This window comes from Catharus ustulatus, chromosome 5 (genome assembly GCF_009819885.2).
Source record: "Catharus ustulatus isolate bCatUst1 chromosome 5, bCatUst1.pri.v2, whole genome shotgun sequence".
NCBI lineage: Eukaryota > Metazoa > Chordata > Aves > Passeriformes > Turdidae > Catharus > Catharus ustulatus.
This window is the reverse complement of record NC_046225.1, coordinates 4,506,755-4,524,310: the sequence shown is the minus strand read 5'-3', so window position 1 is coordinate 4,524,310 and position 17,556 is coordinate 4,506,755. Positions and strand designations below refer to the sequence as shown.

Below are 17,556 nucleotides of genomic sequence, written 5' to 3'. Positions count from 1 at the left end.
AGAATGTGAAAAATAAAGAATTCTCTACTCCAATAGCATTACCAGAAAGACAATAACCGCAGCATGGTCCCAGATATCAAATTCTGGGCAATAATTCCATCACTGGGTCATTTTGTCCAGCAGAACGGACACTGCCATGCCAGTCAGGAAAAGCAGGCTTGTCCAATATTAAAACACTGGGCCAAATTTACTTATGTGAATAGAACAACTTCAATGACCATTATTCAGACCACTACAGATACTACAGGCTTGGATGTTGTTAAAAAGCTGAACAACAACATACAGCATGCATATCCTGAATATTATCACTTAAAGCTTCACTGTTCATTGGGGAAAAAAAAAACCACACTAGTACACAAGCCCTTTCAGTGCTCAGACAAGAAACATTCCCCATGGCAGGGAATCTGTTATCAGGAAAACTCTGCAAGAGGATGATCCTAAACCATTCCCTCCATCAGCACCCTACAATTAGATGCTGTTGGATTCTGTACACACCTATATCAGCTATTACCCACTGCATTGTTTCATATCTTCCCTGTTTTCTCAAGCACAAAATTCAAGTACCTCAGAAGGAAAATATCCAGAGGAAACCTAGGCAAAGCCTGAGAAATTCAGTCAGGGTAGAATATTTGTCTTCATGGTCACCTCCATGCCAAAATGATGTTTTGCCAACTGTCGATTTGCTGATTAAATGTCTTCCTGTAATTTGGTTTCCAAGGCATTAGAAGTGCACAGAAAAATAAAAGAACTCCAAGTACCCCTTGAGTGGTCTCCAGCTTGCAGGCAAGCTTTCCTAAAAAGATGAGCTTTGTGAAAACAGGAAATAGTGCTCAGCTGTCAGCAGGTGACTTTGAAACAAATGGCCTGCAGACAGCTGCAGACACATCCTAATTATCCTTCACGGTTGTGTAAGCAGCCTCTTCCACTCACCTAAATTTCTCATTATTGCAGCTTCCAGAAGTTAATGAAGTAGGCCCAGAAAAATGAAACAGTGAAAGGAGAGAAAAGGAGGAAAGGAACCAGTGTGAGACAGGTGTGGAATCAACAGACTTTCTTCCAGAGGGCTTTCCCCAAAGCACATCTCTAAATGCTTGAGTGCCTAGGTGATGATCCATCACCCATTTCCATCTGCTTGAAGCTAATTCCAGATGCACATCCATGAAAGACTGGCACTAGCCACACTTCCAGAAGGATGCTAACATCACAAGTTCTATTCTGCTAACACTGATGTTGCCCTAAAAACAAGCAATGAAACAACATTTTAAAAAAACCCACACCTGATGCACAGTAAATTTCCTACTTCCTTTCGTTCTGTTTTTCTCAGCATTTCTCCTCTGTGCATTCCTGGAAGTTAATCAAGTTTAAACCTGTAATCAATCATGTCTACCAGGCAAGCAAGCACAGTTTAAGTCATATTTTAGACCCAGAAGTAACAAACTAGACTGGATTTCATTTCATTACAACAATATTTATGTATAATAAGTTCCCTGTTTATAAATTTTAGTTACAATTATGTTCCTCCTGTATTTCATTAAAATGATGACTTCAAGAAAAGGTTTTATGGATCCAGTCCTGCTTTCACTGATGTCAATGAAAATCTCCTTTGATTTCAAATACCTGAATTATAATGCAGGCTGGGAATTATTGGAATTTGTAAACAAAAAGGAAGAAACACAGATTCAAAACCATGTTGTGATAAAGGATTCTCACCAAAAGCACTAACAAGTTTAATTTAAAATTAAAGGGACTGCAGACATTTACTGTATACACACACAAACGCTGTTAAAATCACTCTTCCAAAACCAATTACAAAGCTTTACTGTACAATAAAATTGTTTCAAAATTTTCCTCTTTCACCACTCCTTGCTAGACCTAAAACAAAACGCTGGCACTAGGCATGCAGCTTTTTCCCCCCCAGACAATACTTGTATGGATACCAAATTCCAAAACTCTTAAGAATTCATACAGCAGTCACAAAAGTTTTGAATGCCTCAATTCTCCATCATGTGCAAACACAGCTCAGATATTGCAGGGAATCCCCCAATTCAGGCACACTAGTGCCAAAAGAGGCCAGAAACACAAAGTTCTTTGTCTGAGCTCAACAAGAATTGGGTCCCTCACAGCAATCATGGCAGGGGGAAACTCCATTTCTTCCAGGCATGCTTTGTTCACGTTCTTGCATAAGAAATATTAGGGGGACAATATTTCCTTCAGCTTCAATACTGCTAATTTACCCTGTGCAAGGTGGATTTCTGCCAAGAACCTCTCTTTTGCTGCATCCCCAGAGAATCCAGCCTGTGGGTTTTACTACTGGATGCAACACACTGACCTCCTTCAATGACAGAGCTGCCCATTGCACCAGGGAATTTGCACAGGCACTAAAATTCAATGACAAGTGCAAGTGTAGAGGATAAATAAATATGAGCTAAAATATCCCAGGATAAATAAATACCAGCTAAAATATCCCAGAAAGATATCTTGGTTTAAAAAGAGAAGATTTATCACTACCCCTGTTCAAGGCAGAGGTGGCACATTACAGAAGAGAAGCTGCTGTTCCTCACAGGTTCTTCTGAAAGCCTGAGAGCCTCAAAACTTGAGACTGCAAGATTTTAATACCTCAAGTGAAAAGTGTCTTTCAGTGGTTCTGACTATTTTAAGTTGGGGTTTAGGAATCAATGTATCATCTCCCAAGCATACAGGATAACATTTTCCCAAAAAAAAGCATCACCATGCTGTGGTTTCAGAGGATTGGAACCCAAGTCCATCCACTTTGCCACTTCTGTCCTCACTCTGAAAAGGTTGGTAACATTCATCTACCAACTTTGGGCCTCCACAAGTCAAATGCAAGGTACTAATTTTGTCCCTGTCTTTTTATTCTTTTCCATGCCCTTGGAAAATTGAATTTATCAGTGTCTTTTACAGCAGCCTACAGCATTTCCCATGCTATGTTACAGAGACTTGCAGTTCAAGGGGAAATGCTTTGCTTCTGAAAAACAAGAAAAGGATGTCTCTTGCCGAAAAATCCTAAAAATCCTACTTATATAAACAATGTCCCATTTCCAAAGCACAGAGATTTCTGAAGTTCAGCAAACAGACTGTCTGTGCTGCATTTACACAGACCCACGTTCATTCATCACTTTCAAGTCTAATTACCAAGCCATTTCCCTCTTGGCAACCCCTAATGGCCAGAAGAATTAGGTTTTACATGGTCAGGATACTGAGGGTAACAAATACCCATAACTCTCAGCAGCTGTGCAATTTGTACAGCCTCCCAAGCCCTGTGCAGGCACAGGATTACTTCGAGGCAAACTTTCCTGCTCACACTCTGCTGTATCCAGACCAGTCCTGCTTCAGTGCAGTCTGTCCTACAAAAAGTCATTAACAGCATCTTTCAAAAGTAGGGGGAAAGAAAAGAAAAAGTCATAATCTGCTTGTGCAAACAAATGCTAATTAGAAGCAGAAAGCAGAGGAAAAAACTTCATGCATCTCATGGTTCACCTCTCCTGGTGCATGACTGCAGAAGTTTTTCCTTTCTCAATCATTTATCCTCTTCAAACTTCACTGCAACACCTCACCTCTAACTTTATACCATCTTTCCTGCTGCAGGTTTATCATTTATTCTTTAGAAACAGTCATGGTGAATGCCTCCCTTTTTCTCTACAGTCAGGCGACTAAGCCACTAATTTTTCATTTTCAGTTCTCTCTAAACTTACTCTAACATCCCAACATAAATCAGAAAGAGATGGAAAAATCCTCCATAAGCATTAGAAGCTCAGAGTAACAGAACAGAAAATGCAGAAGTGAACACAGCTCAAAGTATCTTTACATCTTCACTACCACATTAAAAACTCAAGTCCATTCAGAATCACCCTTTCCACTTCCTGCATCAAGGATCATCAGATTTGTCTCTCAAGCAATTGCTCCTCACATTAAACTATTTTTCCTCAGAACTGCAGGATTATATTTCATAAACACTGGTATGCATCCAGCCCACAATCTTAATTCCTTAATTAATATGTATCAGTGTGTTGCCTACATGCAAAATAGGGAGGGTGTGAACAGACAAGAAAAAAATCCAGGAGCTTAATTCATACTGATAAAACATATGGAATTTCTAAGCAGGCTGGATAAGAAATAATATTTTCCAAATAAAACATTTTGACAGTGCACAATGTCAATTACTATAATTTTTGCTGACTTCAAAGTATTACTAGTTTTAACTAATAAACACACACACATAGATTTTGTAAAACAAAACTGCTACATGAGACAGTTACATTAGGTATCGTGTTAGCTATATTACAATTATGGAATTAATTAGAGATTGGGAATGTGTAATAAATAAAACACTGTGGCATAACTGAGTGCAGCCACAGTATTTGCCATGGAATAATGGCTTGTGCAGTGACAGAATCCACTACCTGATGCAAAGGAGACATAATTATGAATAGTTCCAAACAAGAAAATTCCTCAGCTTTCTTTGTCTACCTCTACACTCACTGCATTACAAAGTCTATTAGCTCATATGTGCCTGCTGCTGAGAAGGGATTGTTTAGTGATCTCTGCAGAAGGTTGGGAGCAAAACATTTGTGTTTTAAAACCACAAGCTTTAGTCAAATCTAAATAATGGTTTAATGAATACTTGGCAGGGTGCTTTGAAGAACAAAAGCATTAAGTGATTTACTCAAGGTTATTTCACATCTGTATTTCTGATCAGAATTATGTGTAAAATTACTCCCACAGCTTGACAGATGCAGCTTCTCTGGATTTCTGGACATGCCTACCCAGCAGATATGGAGTGGCACACTCTGCAGAAAGCCCACAGCATCCTATCAAGGATTTAAACTAAGAGGATTTAAACTCTCACAAAGCTGTATCACACAGTGTTTTTCACTGCCAAGGCAAAGAAAACTAATTCAGCCAACAGAGGGAATAGGGAGACAATATAAACAGGTGTTTCCTTGAAAACTTCAGCATGGTCAGTAATAGCACAGGAAATGGATCTCCAGAGACCACAAATCGTTAGCATCTCTAGTGCATTTGCAAATTCCTACTGTGCAAAGCCAGCCTGTAAAAAAGGGCCATTTCTAATAAGTGCCTTGTCTGGTTTCCTACACCATTTAATTTCAGATGAATTTTATGAGAACTCTGCTACATATTTTACCTCCCATCTGGTTCAGATTTGACAATGAAATATTTGTGTGTCCCACCCTGTTCTTTTTAAAGCTCCAAAACCAGATGTCTCCAGCACAACACAACTGCAGCAGGTCACACCACATTCTTCAGTAAGCTGTGCCAGGCCTACTACCCCCCACAGACAGTCCCAGGTAAGGTAAAATCAAGTTGTTTACTTCCTTAAAAGCAAACAAACTCAACATGTCCAGGGCACTCTGTGAAAAGACTGTTTAAAATGCACCATGGCTTAACCTTCCAAAAGGTTTGATCTTGATGAAGTGCTGGTTCTGAAAGCTAAACACATTAACAATTGCAGCAGGGGATGATATTCTTTTCCCCTCTACTGGCTTGATTCAAGCAAACAATTTTGCAATTTCTGTTGCTTCAATGTATAGCACTTCTAGGAAGCTCACAAATTGCCCAGCTGCATACATTGCACTTGAGAAGGATTCTGAGAAAAGCATCTTTAATGAGATTTTGCATTTTCAACAGCAAGAATGTTCATTTCTTAGCAGGCTCACAGGGCAGCTCTATGCTACATGTGATACCACCTCCTGTGACACAAATAATTTATTTACGTTACCAACATCAAAGGGACACACCTGTTATCCCTTCCTGAATATACAAATACCCTTCTTGCAATACAAAAGAATCTGTAAGGATGCTGAGGGAGTTTTCTTCCCAGAAAAATATTGAAATTTTGATGTGCTTTTAAACAGGACAAATGCTTTCTAATGCACCAATTTGGCAGTTTTTCATGCAAAATAAAACAGGATAAAAGTATTTACTGCAACAGCAAGTAGCAATTACATTTATAAGGAGGTATCCTCCAGCAAAGTCCACTTACAGAGTCTGTCAGATGTGAAACAGTGTAGTAGTAACTAAAAGCTTCAGACATGAACTAAATCTCTTGGAATCATCACAAAGAAGGATATTAAAAAAAATACTATTAGCTTTTTGCACAATAATCCCTTCTTAATGTCACACATGAAAGGACACAACTGTTCCCAAATATTTTCATAAAGTTTCTCCCAGTCTGGCAAAACGTTTAAACATAGGTGTAAATTTAGGTTTATGAGTGTTCTCCTTGGAAATTTCTGTCATGTAGCTTATGATCATATTGTTTGCTTGATGGAGACACCAAATTAGGCCAGGGCAACAACCCTGGGAAAGGAAAGGAGTTAAGTTACTGGAAATAAAAGGTAAAACCACAGAAAAGAGTCAAAGAGCATGAGAACCAGTAGATTCATTCCTGCTAATGAGATGAGAAAGGAACTCCATCAACTTACCTGTTTATGCCAAGTTAAAAAGGCTTGAGTAAGTCACACCTTACCCTTGTGTACAAAGAATGAAGATATTTAATAAAATAATTCTAGAAAAGTAAATAAATATGTGATTGTACAGTGAGAGTAATTTATCAGGAAATAATGTCTGCTGTTTTTGTAACAGGATTACTTACTTTCCCCTTTCACCAGCCAAGGCATCAATTTCATCAAAGAAAAGAATTGAAGGAGACACTGCTCTGGCTTTCCTGAAGATCTACAAAAAACAACAATTAAATACCCAGTTTTAAGGGATGGAAGCTGTTTACAGTACACTTATCACTCCCTGCACATCTCAAGACCTACAGAGCTTCATGTAACAGCCTTTTTTATTTTAAAACAGATTTTTAATAAGACAGGCTTGTAGTAAAAGCCACCTCAAGACCCCAAATTCAACATGTATCACTAGGTCGATGCAGGAGAAAGCTAAATATCCCTGCTGCTTCATTTTTTTATCTTCTTTTTTAAGCTTACACCAGAAGCAGTTTTTCAGAAAGTTTAATGGTAACCTCACAAGCAGAGAAGAATTTGAAAGCCAAGGAAGCTTAATATCTAACATCTCACCTCTCGCACTGCTCGTTCAGACTCACCAACGTATTTATTCATCAACTCGGGTCCCTGCAAAAGAGAAAATTAAAAAGCATGATACATTTGTATACAAAATTATTAAGATAATCTGCCAGTGCTACCCTGGTCATGCTGTTACAAAAAATTCTGAGATTTTGTCATTTGTAAGTGTTATGATTGTATTTTTAATTTACCCTCTACCTGGTACCAAGCTTTCTCCACTTATTTTAGTATCTATGCATGTTGTTTAGTTCTCTCATCCTAACACTTTGCCAGTATCTAAATATGAAATGGATTTAACCAAAAAACCAAATGCTGTGAGGTTCTTAAAAGTGCTCAACAACAGTACCAAGGGGCTGCAAACCAGCCAGGACAAATCACAGTAAAGCATTTACCTGCACCCTGTGCAACCAAGCACCACAACAGTGACTTAAACTAATGTTTAGTAGCACTTCTTTGAACCTGACACTCTGCAGGTGAAGCAAAAAGCTCCAGAGCAGCACACCTGAAACCATCCCTAGCGAGGAAGCTGCTCAGTGTCTGAGCTCATGCACATTCCTGCTCCTCTGCTGAGCTGCCAAGCAGGGTTATGAGTGCCAGCTGCTGTGGTGCCTGGTTGTTCTCACAGCCCCTTGCACCAGGAACAGACTGGAGACCACAGGGTCAGCATTCCAGTCTTGAACAAGTACTTGCAATTATAAAAAGTAAAACAATGGCAAATTCTCAGAGTATTTTCTGTTCTGCTGCATCCTGTAGGATAGGCTGCTTAAATAATGCTTCCTAATGGGCCTCAGCTTCTCCTGGGATTGGTAATGACTCATTGACTTCAGCCTGGTTTGCATCAACACTGACCTGCAGCCACAAACAAGGATCATTATCTGCTGCCCTGAATGAAAAGAGCCAGTGGCTCCAATCTATTTTCCAGGCAACAACAGGTGTCCTTGTAATTTCCCCAGAAGAAACATCCTTCAGAGTCAGAAAGCTGAACCACCTCCTCCCAGCTGCGGGTGCCTCCAGGTAATACTCAGCCCAGAGCACAGGGCAGCTTTAACAGCAGGTATGTCACAATTAACAATGTGTGGCAGACAGAGATTTCTGCACTGGCAGTGACAGAGCCTCCGTCACAAGCCCTCTTTGAATGGGACCATCTGGACTTTGTTCCCAGGTCAGTGGAACACAGATTCACCACTCTGAAAATGCAGCACACTGGGTTTTGCAGCCTCCCCTCTCCACCACTCATTTTCATTCCTGCAATAACAGTTAATACATGACTTTACCTTGACACTGAAAAACACCTGTGCTTAAGTAGGGGTAAAAAATATATCCTCTGAAAAGCAAAGCACAAGTCATCTGGTATCAGCAAAGCATCCAGGCATAGACACCATGTTTATTTCCTTCTTTTCCAAGATTGTCCTTTATCCAAAGGACCAGGTGAGACAGTGCAGCAGACAGACCTAGACAGGCCAAAGCCACACTAAAAGGGTTGACAGGGACAGCACTGTGTGCACTGCCTGTAGGAAAGGTAAATTACACAACTGGCATTGTTTTCTTTCAGCAACATCCACCCTTAAAGCAACTGCTGTGGTAGCTAAAGTGTCACCTGGAGGCCTCCAATGACTGCAAAATTAGAGTTTGCATGGAAACAGAATTATTCAGATACAAAACCAAGGAATGACGGAAAGAGAAACACAAAAAACGAGGTGTGAGAGAATCACAAAGCCTTTTGCTGCTATTGACACCACCCCTGAGGAGTGTGGAGCAGTGTTAGTGAGGGACAGGCTGCAGCTCAGAGACAGCCCAGCTGCTCCAGGCCCTTGTTCATCATGCTCAGGACAGATCAGGAATCTGATAGCACAGCCCTGACAAATCCTTAAGGAATGAGAGCAGAGTCCTCTCTTTCCATCCAGCTCCCTGTTACAATGAGAAACTGCTGCAGACTCTACGCCCAATTAGAGATTTCTCTCCCTAACTTTGCCTTGGAGCCTGTGGACCTTCTCTTTCATGCCCTTATTCCCATAAGTAATCTTCATTCACATCAGTATTTCCATGGAAACCAACATCACACACATCAGTGCCAACGGTGTGCTCCTCTTCTATGACCCAACATCAAACAGCCTGATATTTTCTTTTGTCTCAGAAAAAAAAACAAACCAACAAACTTAAACCCAAAACTACTCTATTTGAGCTTTAAGGTACAATATAATTTCATATGCTTGTAGTTTTATTTTTAATTAAGCATTAAAATATGATGAAGGCAACATAAAAGCAATAAATACAGTTTAAAATGTTTCAAAGAGAATTATTCTGAATGCAGCATTTTGCTGTAAGCTTCAACATGAAGGTTTTTCTCCATTTTTCTCTTCATTAAGCAGCAAATCCAGGGGAAAGATCACTACATGTTAGTGACCTGTGCCTCTTTGTGGAGAAATTTCATGAAAATTGGTTTGAAAGTCTCCTAGTTCACCCTTCATGAGGGATACCAGAACTGCATTTGAGTGTCACAGTTTTTTCTGTGAGCAGCTCAGAATCCTTATTGTCCATGGCAAGAAAAAGACAAAGCACACACAGAAGAGGAGGAATTGCTGTACAATTCAATCATGCAAACACTGAAAAACCACAACACAAAAACTAGAAATGCTCAAAGCAGCTGCAGGTAGCAAATGAACTGTGTGAGCTCTGGTCCCACCTGAGCTGAGCCTCTGCCTTACCCTGTCTGCACCTGTGCTGTCCTTCAGCTCAGATTGATGGCAGCTCTTATTTGAAAAATAAATCTGCAGGACAGGCAGTCTGCAGGCCACCACAAAGTCACCTGCTGGCAGCTGATACAACTTCTCATTTTCACAAAACTCACCTTTAGCAGACTTTCTTTAGAGGCCACTGAAGAAATACCAGGAGAGCTTTTTTATTTTATTTTTCAGTGCTTTTCTAAATGCTTTAAAAATCAAATGACATGAGCTTGACTTAGCAAGCTGACATTTGTTGAAATATCATTTCTCTGGCCAAAGGAGTGAGCATAAGGATTCTTTTAAAAGCTTTTTATGGCTGTTGATAGATTGACCACGAGGTGCTAGAAAAAATGGGCTAGTTTAATGCTGCACAGCTCTGTTCCCATCTGCAACAAGTCATCTTCCATACAAACAGACATGAAGAAATAAAAGCTGCTTCTTGTGGTCATTTGCACAGGGACTCCAAAACCAGCAAAAGATGTGGAGCAGAAAATTGGCAGAAGTGGTTGTAGCTTAGCCATGCATATAAGCATTTGTGAGCTAGAGTCCAGACTGACAGTAAAAAAATCTGCCAATTCAGGCCCACTGGATACTGCTGAGGTTTCTTTATTCAGCCTCAAAGTAGAAAGGGTTTCCAGGCATGCTCTGCTTAAAGACTATTCCATCCCCACTTACAGGATATATCCCTGTGTATCACAAAACCTTCTCCTTGCTTATGGTCTGGATTTCTTTTTTATTTCAATAAAATACAATTCCTTACATTTAAAACAGTCTCAGAATCAACTCTTGAAAGATTAACTGCACAGAAGATAAAACCCCTATATACATGCAGCAACATGAGATAAGCTTGTGCACACATGGTTTTGACAAGTTCTCAAAGTGTTTTTAAACTGCAAGAGGGACATCTGCTATCCCTGAAGTTAAAGACTATCAGTCATTTTTCAGAGCAGGGCTTAAGATTTTTTCCACCACTTGGCTAGGAAATTTAGACAGTGACTTCTCTTACTTTTTTTTTAACTCTTTTGACAATCAGGCAAGTTATGCACTTAGGTTTTCTTTCTGAGTCACATGGGCACAGCTCCAGATGTCTCCAGCATACAGCTCAGTCTAGACTCCTCAGAAATACTGTGATAACTTCACATATAGGTTCTGAGCTCTTACACAGACACATTAAATTCTGTTAGCCACAGAGCACAATTCCTATGTGCTAAACATCCAACTAGAGAGTTTATATCACATCCAATAGATTATTACTACAAGAGAAAGCACAATTCCTTCTTCACCATATTCAAAGCAGAAATAGTCAAACAGACATTAAAGTATCAGTCATAATTAATAATTAATTTCAAATTATGTCTCTAGAAACTAAGCTCTGTATTGTGAGTCTCAGGGGAACAAAAAAAAAAGACAGAGGTGCCAAAATTATTTTTCAATTGTTCACAATGTGTTCCTGAGGCAATGTTCAGTGCCCACAGTCACACACTGACATCTGAGTTAGACATTGACACAAACTGATTTGGGTAGACATTCACCTCTCAGGTGCCACATGCTAATTAATTTCTCTCAAGACTGCAGGAGAAGCTTAGACATCCAGCTCAGAGGAGCAAAGTTTGATCCCACCCCACCAATGCATCCTTCACAGAGTTAAAACTAACATCCTTCTTTAATTCTTTCCAGCTTTGACGCTAAAGGTGAGATAGAGTCATGGAATCACAGAATTCCTGACCTGGGTTGGAAGAGTCCTTAAAGATGATTTAGCTCCAACCTCCATGTCATGGGCAGGACACCTTCCACCAGACCAGGTTGCTCAGAGCCTCATCCAACATGACCTTGAAGAACTCCAGGGATGGGTAATCCACAACTTCTCTGGGCAACCTGCACCTCTGCCTCACCACCCTCACAGTAAAGAATTTTTCCTAATCTATCTAATCTAAATCTGTTCCATTTTAAAACCATTCCTTTTATCCTGTCACTACATGCTCTTGGAAAAAGCCTCTCCATCTTTATTGTAGGCTCTGTTTAGCTTCTGGAAGGTCACAATCAGGTCACTCCTAAACCTTCTCTTCTCCAGATTGAACAATCCCAATTCTGTCAACCTTATGCTCTACTCTAACAACACTGAAGAGACTCAGAAATTAGTTATTGAGTCTTTAGGCACTGTAACCTCCATGGCAAAATGCTGTTCCATCCCTTCCACAGTCTAACCAAAGCAGCACATGACTCAGGGCGGCTGCAGGGAAGCAAGTTAACAAGATAAACACTGAGACTTCCTTGATTTTAACAGTAAGGCTCTTTCTAAGGCAGAGGCTGTACATGTGTGATTTGGTAATTGGTTACGCTGCATAGAAAAATATTTGCTCAGAAAACGCATTCTATTTGCTTGTTAAGAATAAAGCCTGCTTCTTCTCTTTCAGGGCTGCTTAAAGATTTAATCTGCATCACTCCCAGCTTCTCAGCACAAGGAAACCCCAGGCTGAGCACCATGCACCATTTTAATCACTTCCTCTCCCTCTGCCCTGCATTCCACAGGACCTTAAAAACTTGTTGACACCTGTCTGGGGTTTGAAACACTTCCATTTCAGCAGGTGCTTGGGGGCTCCAAAGTATTTAAGGGAGCAAACTGGCAAAACCCTGTCATCCCCAATCTCTGCAGTGAAGTTGCTACAAGCAGCATGGTCAGACTGCAAAGGCAAATCAAATAACCAATTTTCTTTATTGCCTGCCTCAGAATCCACTTGTTTGCCATTTGCCTTGACCAGCAAACTACAGTGACAATTTTTTGTGGCTTCTTTACAGAAGACAGAAGCCAGGATTTGCACTGCAGAATGAACTGACTGGAAACACCAAATTGCACTCCCTGCATGCACCAGTGCCCTCGGAGTGCCTTTGGCATCATCAGGGCAGGATCCACGCAGGAGCAAAAATCACACAGCAAAAGCACAGAAAATGAGCCACCCCTGCTGCAAAACCTGTTTGCTGAGACTTCACACCTCCAGCAACACTCCATTCCTCCACTGGTTACTTGAAGAGAAAGAGAGAAAAACTAAGTGCTAATAAAAATTAAATTTGCAAGGTAATTGTGAAGAGACAAAAAACCAGATGGGGATTATATTTAACCATTTTCTGCCCATATATTCACTTTTGGTAAGTTTATGGTAAGAATGGATGAATGATTTATTTTTAGTTTAGTAAAATATGCAGAGAGTTTCAGGATTAAAAGAGCTCAAAGAATCTCAACTTATCTCTAGTAAAAAATGTCAATTTTTTCAAATAGAGTTATTTTTACTATCTGCTAATTAACTAACAAGTTACTGTAAATGTGGTAACCGTGAATTATCTTAGAAATTTTATCAAATGTTTGACAAAATTTCACATGAAACCACAATGCTTCTGCATTTTTTTCATCTTAAATGCCTTGCTTATAATCACCAAGCTTTCTTATTTCAGGCTTCTGCTCACTGAAATCCCCATTAAAAGGCTAAGCTATCTCCCCAAAACTCAGTGACAGTTCTTCACAAAGGAAAGCAGTCGACCTTTCCAAGCCTCATTAATCTGTTGGAGCTGCCACAGCCAAGAGCTGAAGGGAAAAGCAGAGGAAACTTGAATTGGAAAATATTTTGACATAATTGACCCAGATGACAAACTAAGCTTAAGCACATGTCAAGCACGGGGAGTGGTACAAAAGCATCGGCTGGGTGATACAGGAAGCTAAAGCAAGCCAAGGTGAAGTCAGAGCCCTGGGAACTGTGTATATTTTTGTAATTACTGCTAATTGAAAAAAGAAAAGATTCCTTCTGCTCAAGTTCTTAAGTTACAGCAAATAAAAGGTCAGGAATATTTTCTCTTAAAAAAAAAAAATCACACTACAGTTGGCTCTCTTAACCAACATTTCAAATTAAAGTTTAAGAACAGAGTTCACATCATCTATACCAGTGGTTTGCTCAGTGCTGACATCCTTAAACACTCCTTACTGTCACAGGTGGGTTTGGTTTTCTTTTGTTTTGTGTGGTGAGTTTTGTTTTTTTCCAAGCATTGCTTCATCCTGTTTACAACAATTACTGTGTCTCATTTAGCTGAACTGCAAGGCATTAACTTTTTTAAATTTAAGCTGGTTTTTGCCACTACCCCAAGTGAGGTTTTGCCTTACTTTTGATTTTAAACAGACAAATGTTAAAAACCACTAAGCAGCAAGAGGAAAAATGATGTTTCTGAAACTTTCACTAGCATATAGAAGTTACATAATTTTTCTTGCTACGTATCTTATAAACTCAGGTAATCTGCTTGTTGGACAGCAAACAGAGCTCCAAGTCCCCATGGATCAGACCATCACAGCTGGGTGATGGAGTTTATCTGGATGGGTTTGTCCTGATGGTGGCCTCCCAGCCTGACATCTTAAGAGACTCCAGTGAGTCAGACTCCAGTGTTCATTCTAAAATAGGTTAAAACCAAAAAAAAAAAGCTCAATGGTTTTCTTATTTGGTAGTAAAGTTAATGACCTAAACAGCACAATAATAGGAGGGGGGAAAAAATTCCACACAGAGTCTCTGCAAATTGCTTCCCAGAAAAGCAACAGCAAATCTGTAAGGAAAAGTAATACTAATTTGATTCTTAGCACAACACAGTGACAAAGGATTTCCTAAAAATAAAATAAACTAAGAAACTTAAAATCCAAGAGGGCACTCATAACACACCTAAATAAACTAAGATGCAAGACAAATGCAGAGATAATTATCTATACCATATAGTAAAATAGGTGAGCTTCTTCCAAAAACATAATATCACCACAAAAATCCTAGTGGTCTCACAAAAATATAGCTCAAAAGAAAGAAAAGCTAGTCAAAGCTGACCCTAAATGCAGGAACTGACAACACAGTCCACAGAAATACCTACCACATAAATAGTCAAAAGAGGGAACACAGTGACAAAGGGTTTCATTTCCTTCATGTTCAGTTTTAGATGACATCTAAAGCAAAAATGTCAGAGAGACAGGTTGTATGTAATAGCAAGGTGTCATCAGCCTGGCAGAAGCTGAAAATTATATCCCCATCATATTCACATGGATAGGTCCCATACCTGTATATAAGGGGCTTTTCTTAGTAGCACAAAAATGCATAAAACACATTTCAGAAGAAAATTACAAACTTGGGGACAAGCACAAGAGGACTGTGAAGGACAAAAGTGCAGAGACGTCTGATTGAAATAAGCAGTCAGATCAAAAGTTGTTGATAAGTCAAGACTGATGTTCAATCCTGCAGAATGAAAAAATTATCCTAATCTATTCCTTCCTGCAGTCTTGCACACTTGTATCCGTGACTGCAAAACACTTAAGAAAATCTCCAAGCAGCTGAGAACAATTCAGTTGCCTTTTCTGTAGCAGAGGTTTGGAGGGGGGAATAATCCAGATGACCACTAAAACCCTGAAAAGCCTCAGTGCTACAAGAGATTCAGAAAAAGGGGTTGACGGGAAGGAGCAGGAAGAGCCATCTCCTGGAAAGTAGTTGACAACCTCCTCCTCAGTAAATTTAGCAGATACATTGTGTTAGAGACAAAGAAAGTCAAGAGAAAGAACAAAAATAAACTATTCCCCCTAGGAATTATATGCAAGATTGCTTTGTAAAACAAACCAACCAACCAACAAGCTGTTTCGCTCTGGAAAAGCAAAAGGTCACCAATCTTGGTGAAAATACAGCTATAAAAAGTTTTTGGCCAAGTATCAAAGAGCATGTTTACAAAAGGGCCACATTCATTGTAACACTAACCATTCAAACCTCACAATAGACTTCAGGAGAGAACAGGATGCAACGTCAAACATCTGTTATCACGTTATTTTCTTCAGCTCCTCTGCCCAGAAATGACATGGAGACTCAGCCCATCTCCCAAGCCTCACGAAAGGCCAGTCAGACACGGGCCAGAGGCTGCCCTGTGACAGCTCCCCATGCCCAGGATGGATGGAAAGGTCACATCTGAGCAGTTTGCTCATAACCCAGCTGAAACGTCTCACTGAACAGTCAGCTGTCCAAACTGCACAGACACACGTAGCAAACAAAAAGCCTTCCTTTGGAAGGAGGCAGGTTGGGGCAGGGGTGATACCTGCTGCACTGCAGCAGGACAGCCAGCTCAGACAGACAACACATCCTGCACTGGTGGCAGCTGGGAATTACTGTGCCCATGGCTCTTAAATGCAGTGTGCAGACACAATAGGTCCAGCCTTCCAAAAATCACTGGCGCGAGCAAGCACTGCATGGAACAGAATCGATTTCCTCTCAGGCTTCACGGACAAAGGGAGAGGCAGCATCCAGCAGCAGGCTCCCACAGCTACAGCTGTGCCTCCTGCCTGCAGCCCCTGCTCCAGAAGAGCCTCTGCCCTCTGCACCATCCCCAAAGAGGATCCCACAAGCTGTAGAGCAGACACTTTTCATCAGAATTACTTACTCGAGAGACACTGGAAGGAAAATGCAAGTCTGAAAAGTAAATCAAGAATCACACTTTCATTTCAAAATGCCTGATGTCAGTTCCAGGGATGGATATCAGAGACAAAATTTAGAGAGCAGGAAAATTAATAGGGCTATATGCAAGAAAAATCCCCTTTAAAAAAACCCCATCAAAATAAACCAAAACCCCACATATTCATCTACTTTGGATTTATTGCAGGAATACTTGCAGTGGAAATTAATTCATGCCTGTTGTGCTTGAAAAAGTGCTACAGACGATATTTAACACATTTAGTACATGATGGATGTTGCCTTTTTCTGTCCTGGAAACAAATGTGAAGTTAGAGAAAGTGGGCTATGTTCCCTTCCTGGAGTCAACATGTCCAAGGCTGGACATGCTCCAGAGATGTGCTTCTTGAAACATCTGTACATTGAATATTTGACCAGTTCCAGGCCAGGGGAATTAAATCAACAGGGAATCACAGGCAGTTTGCTAGAGCCAGACACTTCTGCTGCAGTTTGTCAATGATGGGGGGATGTTGCACGTGCAGAACTGCACCATGGAAAAATCTGCATTCTGTACACCAGCATTTCCCACCATTGCACCTTCAGATACCTCCTGGTCAGCATGAGCCACCCTTCACTTTCAGACAATTAAGTGCATCAGTAAAAATGTGAAAGGTGTTGTGATTGAGGGAAACAAGACAGCAACAACATCCATTCTTAACTGTTAGGGTTTTTTTTTTCCCCAGACTGCTACCTTTTTTCCCCACCCTCACGGGCACTGGGACAAAGAGGAATGTTTTCTTTTAAACAGAGGCAGAGGAAAAGGTTACCTTGTTTACCAGTAACTCTGGAGCACAAAGAACTACTTTGTCTTTATGGAAGAGGCAGTAAAGGTAGAGTTTCTTAAGGGTTGAGGTTTCCAAGGTTGCCCTTGTTGATGTGACTGTGACCCAGAGGGCTGCCTGCAATCCCAGGGAGCCCAGGCAGTGAAGAGCCCCTGGCTTCAGGGTCAACACAACTGCCTCTGCTCCCAGAGAGGATCCAGCTCCAGCGTGCCTGAAAGGATGGGAGGAGGAAGAAGCTGTGCAGAAACTAACACAGGAGGCTTTGTGAGTAAAGACATGGTCAACAGAGAAGGGGACGTGATCTTACTGCTGAGGAGGAGATACTTTCAAAATACTTAAACAAATGTTTTTTCTTGCACTTCATTAACATTCTGACACAGCTGCAAGACTACCCCATGTGGAATCACTCTGCTATCTTTTTTTTTTTCTTTCCTATGCAGTGAAGCTCAGTATTATTATTAAATAACTTCCATTCATATGTTTT

The 17,556-nt window shown here is 40.4% G+C and overlaps 1 protein-coding gene across 1 annotated transcript in view; it reads right to left on the bottom strand.

Moving 5' to 3' along the window:
* SPATA5 (spermatogenesis associated 5) overlaps window positions 1–17,556 on the bottom strand; it is a 153,761-nt gene that overhangs the window by 110,912 nt on the left and 25,293 nt on the right. Inside the window, 2 exon segments of the mRNA XM_033061138.2 lie at window positions 6,635–6,714; window positions 7,062–7,115. Of these exon segments, the coding sequence (XP_032917029.2) occupies window positions 6,635–6,714; window positions 7,062–7,115 (134 nt within the window).